A 5,954-nucleotide genomic window follows, 5' to 3' on the forward strand; every position below is an offset into this window, starting at 1 on the left:
GCATCACCCTGTGGACCAGAGAGTCTCGAGTTCAGTTCCCGCTAAAGGCACATACCTTGGTTGCAGTTTGTCCCTGGCCCCAGTTGGGGTTGTGTGGGTGGCAACCACTCAATGTGTCTCTCTCACATCAATATTTCTTTCTCTTTCTCTTTCTCCCTCTCTCCTGCTCTGTCTGGAGATAATGCAAAAAGAAAAAAAAAAAATGTCCTCGGGTGAGGATAAATAAATAAATAAATAATGAAAATAGTATAGTATGTTATTGACATTAAAATGGACACAAAGATCAATGGAATATAAAGTGCAGAAATAAAGCCCTGAATATAAGGTTAATTAAAATTTTTTAATTTATTTTTCTTGATTTTTAGAGTTGGGGGAGAACTAGAAACATTGATGAGAGAGAACATCAACTGGCTGCCTCCTGAATGCCCACCACTGGGGATCAGGCCCACAACCTGAGCATGTGTCCTGACTAGGAATCAAACTGGCCACCTCTTTGTGCGTGGGTCAACACTCAACCACTGAGCCACACCGTCTGGACAGGGTTAATTTTTTTTTTAATCCTCACCTGAGGATACTTATCTATCTTCAGACAGTAGGAGGGAGAGGGAGAGAGAGAGAAATATCAATGTGAGAAGGACACATCAACTAATTGCCTTCCTTATGACCCTGACCAGGGCCGGGGATGAGCCGCAACCAAGGTACATGCCCCTGACCAGAATCGAAACAGTGACTCATTGGTCAACAGGCTGTCGCTCTAACAACTGAGAAAAACCCTCCAGGACAGGGTTAATTAATGTTTAACAAACATACCAAAACTGCACAGTGGAGAAAAGATACTTTATTCTTTAAGTGATGCTGGAAAAATTGGATAACCACCTGCAAAAGAATGAACTGAACCTTTATCATAACCATACACAAACATCAACTCAAAATAGACTAAAGCCTTGAACATAAGACCTGAAACCATATAATTCCTAGAAGACAAAATAGAGAGTAAACTTCTTGACATTGGTTTGACAATGATTTTGAGGGGGATTTGACAAAAACAAAAATAAACAAGTAAAACAACATCAAATTAAGTTTCTGCACAGCAAAAAAAAAACCATCAACAAAATGAAAAGGCAACCTATGGAATGGGAGAAAATATTTTCAAAGCACATATCTTATAATGAGTTAATATCCAAATTATACAAGAAATTTATATTCATGCAAGTCTGTAGCAAAAAACATATAAACAAAAAACCACAGTAACCCAACATCAGTAATCACCAGGAAAATGCAAATCAAAACCAAAATGAGATATCGCCTTACACATGTTAAGATGCTTATTATCAAAAAGACAAACAATAACAGATGCTGGAGAGGATGTGAAGAATTGGGAAGCCTTGTACTCTGTGAGTGGAAATGTAAAATAGTACAGCCATTATGAAAATAGTATTAGGGTTCCTTAAGAAATTAAAAATGGAACTGCCATGTGATTCATCAATCTTGCTTCATTCCAAATAAAATTATTATCTTAAAAAGATATTTGCACTTACTTTTTCATGGAAGCATTATCATAACCAAGGTATGAAAACAACCTAAGTGTTCCTTAATGGATGGACAAGTAAAGATGAAGTGGCATACCTATACACAATGGTATAATATCAATAATAAAAGGAAATCCTGCCATTGGTGACAACATGGGTAAACCTTCAGAGTATTATGCTAAATGAAATAAGTCAGACAAATAATGTATATAATCATCTATATACACACTGTAGAGTGTGTATAAAAACAAGTAGTAGAATAGTGGTTCCTAGTAGTGGAATAGATGGGAGATATTGGTTAAACGGTACAACTTTCAGGTATAAGATGAATAAGTTCTAGGCATCTGAGGTACCAAATGGTCAGTATATATTATATATTATATACTGTATTATTTGCCTGAACATTTTTAAGAGAGTAGATCTTAAATTATGTCACCACCTCTAAAATGTGCAACTATGTGAGGTGATGGATGTATTAGTCTCATTGAGGCACTTATTTCACAATGTTAACATATATCAAATCATCACATTGTACATGTTAAATTCACACCATGCCTTAAATTTACACAATGTCATACAGCAATTATATCTAAGTAAAGCTAGAGGAGAAAAAAGCAAAGGTTTGAAATCATCAGATCTTTAACTTAGGGTGTTCACTAAACAAAGAAATATACTTACCAAATTAAAAATGTTATGAGAATCATCTCATTGTTTCAGAATATTGCAACTAGAACATTGTAGCTAGACAAAATATTTTCTGAAAAGTTGCTATAATCATAGAAATCAAAGATCCCTTTAATAATAGAATAATTTATAACTATTCTTTAATAATGTCAAAACTATAGTAATTTAACTTTATTCTAAATTCCTCTTTGTCACAAGATCAGAGTGCAAAAAATATAAGCCAAGCTTCAAAAGGACTCATTACATTGTAACCTGAAATAAAATTAAAACTAAATAGGAATATGCCCTCAAGGCAATCTAAGTATATTTTTCTTAATGCCTATACACCTTTTTAAATACTTCACACGTGGTTATCCTTATTAAAATGAAGACTTTTATAAAGAAAATAAGTTTCCCTACCCAGACATTGAAATGTAAAATATGCAAGAAGATGGGGTGAAAACAGGATAGAGCTATTTGTCTTAGAAGGAATCAAATGGAAAGAGAATAAGAAAGATAATGGATTATACTAAGGAGAAAGAAAATACCACATAACTTTAGATGTGTTTCTCAAACTCAAGGAATTTAAAGTAGATGAAAGAACTGAGGAAAATAAAATGCTTTTTCCACTACAAACTGCACTTAAAGAAAAGAAAAGATGCCTGTATACTTTAACCTTGTCAACAGGGTTTAGTGTAAAAAGAATAAAAAGGACATTTTAAGTAATTATTTCAATCATAAACTTATTTCAAAATGGACTCTATATTTGAATGAAAATAACAAGTAATTTTAAACCACTCATTTTTATTGTTCATTTTCCAACCTGCAGTCTATATCTTGGGGTTCCCTTTTATTTTCCTATTCACAGAGCTACTTCCTAATGACCACCCTATGTAAAGTACTTACAAACTCCCTAGCCTCTGAAAGCAGGCTTAGTTATGACCTCATGACAGCTGTGAAATAGGCCCCTACTTTGGTTCTGTATGGATGACATCCTCTATTTCAATAGTAGAAACCTATTCTTTCTCGATATTAGACAACTCTTCAGGAACAGGATCCAGTGCTAAAGGTGCTTTAGATTTTGATTTATTTTTTAATGTCGCTGATTCTGATTTTGCCACTGGGACATCTATTGTCTTCAAAGATGAGTATTCAGTAGACACATTTTCTACCAGAGCCTCATCTGCAGGGGTTTGTTCAAATGGTGGAGGCTGAACTTCTTCAGGAGAGTATTTTATAACGATGTGTGTAAGTAATAGTGGCCTCTTCAGATGATGGAGGCTGTTTTTCAGCAGGGACCATTTCTGAAGTAGTTTCTTCAGTTGGTGGAAGCTGAAGTTCAGCAGGGATCTCTTCTACAAAGGCCTCCTCAGCTGGTGGAGAATGAACTTCAGCTGGGGCCTGTTCTTCAGGGATCTCCACAACTTGTGGAGAATGAACTTCAGCTGGGTCCTCTTCTGCAGGGGCCTCCTCAGCTGGTGGAGAATAAACTTGAGCTGATTCCTCCTCTGCAGGGACCCCCTCAGCTGGTGGAGGCTATACTTTAGCTAGGACCTCTTCTGCAGGGGCCACCTCAGTAGGAGCTTCCTCAGCTGATGGAAGCTGAAGTTCAGCTGGGACCATTACCGCAGGGGCCTCCAAAGGTGGTGAAGATTGAAATTCTGTAGCCTCTTGTGTAGGAGCTTCTTTGGTTGATGGAGGCTTAACATAAGCCAAAGGCTCTTCCAAAAGAGCCTCTTCAGCAGGGGTAGGTACTAGTTTAGCATCTTCTGCAGGGATTTCCTTAGCTGGTAAAATCTGAACTTCAGCAGGGGCCTTCTCTGTAGAAGTTTCTTCAAGCGTGAAAGGCTGTATTTCAACAGGAGTCTCTTCAGCTATTGGAGGATGAACTTCAGAGGGAGGTTCTTCTGAAGGTGATTCTTCAGCAGAGGTAGGCTCTACTTTGGCAAGGGCCTGCTGTAGTCTTCTCGCTGGTGGAGGTTGCACTTCAGCAGAGATCTTTTCTGCCATAGGAGCCTGTCCTGCACCTGGAAAGACATGCTTATCTAAAAGTACTGGAGTACCTTTTATCATTTTAACTGCTTCTCCAACAACAGCTGGCTTTTCTTCAGGTACCACTGTTGCACCAACTGTTTTGATTTCTTTGTTCTCTTCTGCAATAGTGTCTGTCTGCAAAGATATATCAGTCATATGTTGCACACGCTTCCTTTTTGTCTATGTTTGCTGAAGCTGAGAAGATAGTCTAACAGACTCAGAGTTGACTTTGCTTCCAGGAATGTTACTAATATTAAGGGTAGTTTCGAGGTCACATGATTGTGGTAAGGGCAAGTATATCTTTTTCTCTGTCACTTCAGTCTGTTGAGATTTGTCTACCATTGGTTGGCTGGGTTTTCTTTTCTTTCGAATTTCTTGCCTCCCTGCTGAGATAGGCTGATGAGGTTCATCACTTCCTTCCATATTTAAAACTGGTGAATCTCGCCCTGGCCAGTTTGGCTCAGCGGTTAGAGCGTCGGCCTGCGGTCCGGTCCGGAGAGACCCGGGTTCGGTTCCCGCTAAGGGCACGTACCTCAGTTGCAGTTTGTCCCTGGCCCTGGTCGGTCGTGCGGGTGGCAGCCACTCGATGTGTCCCTTTCATATGGATGTTTCTCTCTCTCTCTCTGTTCCTCTCTCTCCCTCCCACTCTACCTGAACAAAAAATAGAAAAATGTCCTCAGGTGAGGATTAAAAAACAACAACAAAAATCAAACAAACTGGTGAATCTCAAGCTTATTAATCAGCAAGAATCACAATATACCAGATGTTTAAGCTTTTACCTTCCTTCATTGTGTTATTCTGTTGAGGTCTCTCTCTGAATAAAAGTAATCTACAAATTACTGAATTCTGCATTATACTCTTGTTGGACACCATCTTACTCAGTAAGCATCTTTCTTATTTAGTCTCTAGTGTGACAAAAATCTCACTTCTAGAAGTTCCCTTCAAGGGTCTATGACATCACAGGCAATTCTCACTACAGTGTTCCATCTGTGATATTCCCAGGACTTTTTACCTTGATAAACACTCATGAAAAATGGCTGCAAGTAAGAGATCTACTGTTTGAAATATCAAGCTGAGAAAGAATTTGTCTATCAGAGAAACATCAAGTAATCTCCAGTAATGCTTCTTTCTAATAGCTAAAGTTGAATCTTTTAAACTTTCAATTCTGTTCTTTTCATCCTACTATCAAGAACAGGGTAAATTGCAGAATTCACAATTCTGAAGCCTATTTTTAATTGTTGGAGAAAATAACTGCTAACATATATGTGACAATGTTCTATCGATGTATGTTTTATGATTTGAAAGAAAGTTAATATCGTTTGAAAATTTTGAGTTCTGAGGTCCATATCCATGTAAACTCCTTTCTTATATCCTTAAAACTCAGCAACACAATGGATTGATATATGTATAATATGCCATGCTAGATATTTATATTTTTAACTATTTCAGAAAAGAATTCTATTCAAAATTTTCTGAATACATAATGCTGAATATAAAAATATATCAAGTGAAATAAAATGCATTTTTATGTAATCACGACATATTATGCCTAATACCCACATAGGAATGAATTCACCAATGAAAATAAAAACTTTAATTTGAAGCTTTGAAAAACAGGAACCCTGTTTAGCAAATTGTAAATGGCACTATATTCTTTTTGCGATATAAATGAAACTTTAACTTATATGTGACCCCAAGTTTTTACTAGAACAATGGAGATTGGTCAAA

General features: G+C 37.0%; 1 protein-coding gene across 1 annotated transcript; it reads right to left on the reverse strand.

Annotated features, from left to right (window-relative positions):
* Positions 1-3,208: 3,208 nt before the first annotated feature.
* Positions 3,209-4,649, reverse strand: LOC118616037 (fibrous sheath CABYR-binding protein-like). The gene is given in 3 exon segments (XM_036241422.1): positions 3,209-3,442; positions 3,444-3,728; positions 3,819-4,649. Coding segments are annotated over 3 exon segments (1,350 nt in total).
* Positions 4,650-5,954: the final 1,305 nt, after the last annotated feature.

This window comes from Molossus molossus, unplaced genomic scaffold (genome assembly GCF_014108415.1).
Source record: "Molossus molossus isolate mMolMol1 unplaced genomic scaffold, mMolMol1.p scaffold_m16_p_1, whole genome shotgun sequence".
In the NCBI taxonomy this organism is placed as follows: Eukaryota; Metazoa; Chordata; class Mammalia; order Chiroptera; family Molossidae; genus Molossus; species Molossus molossus.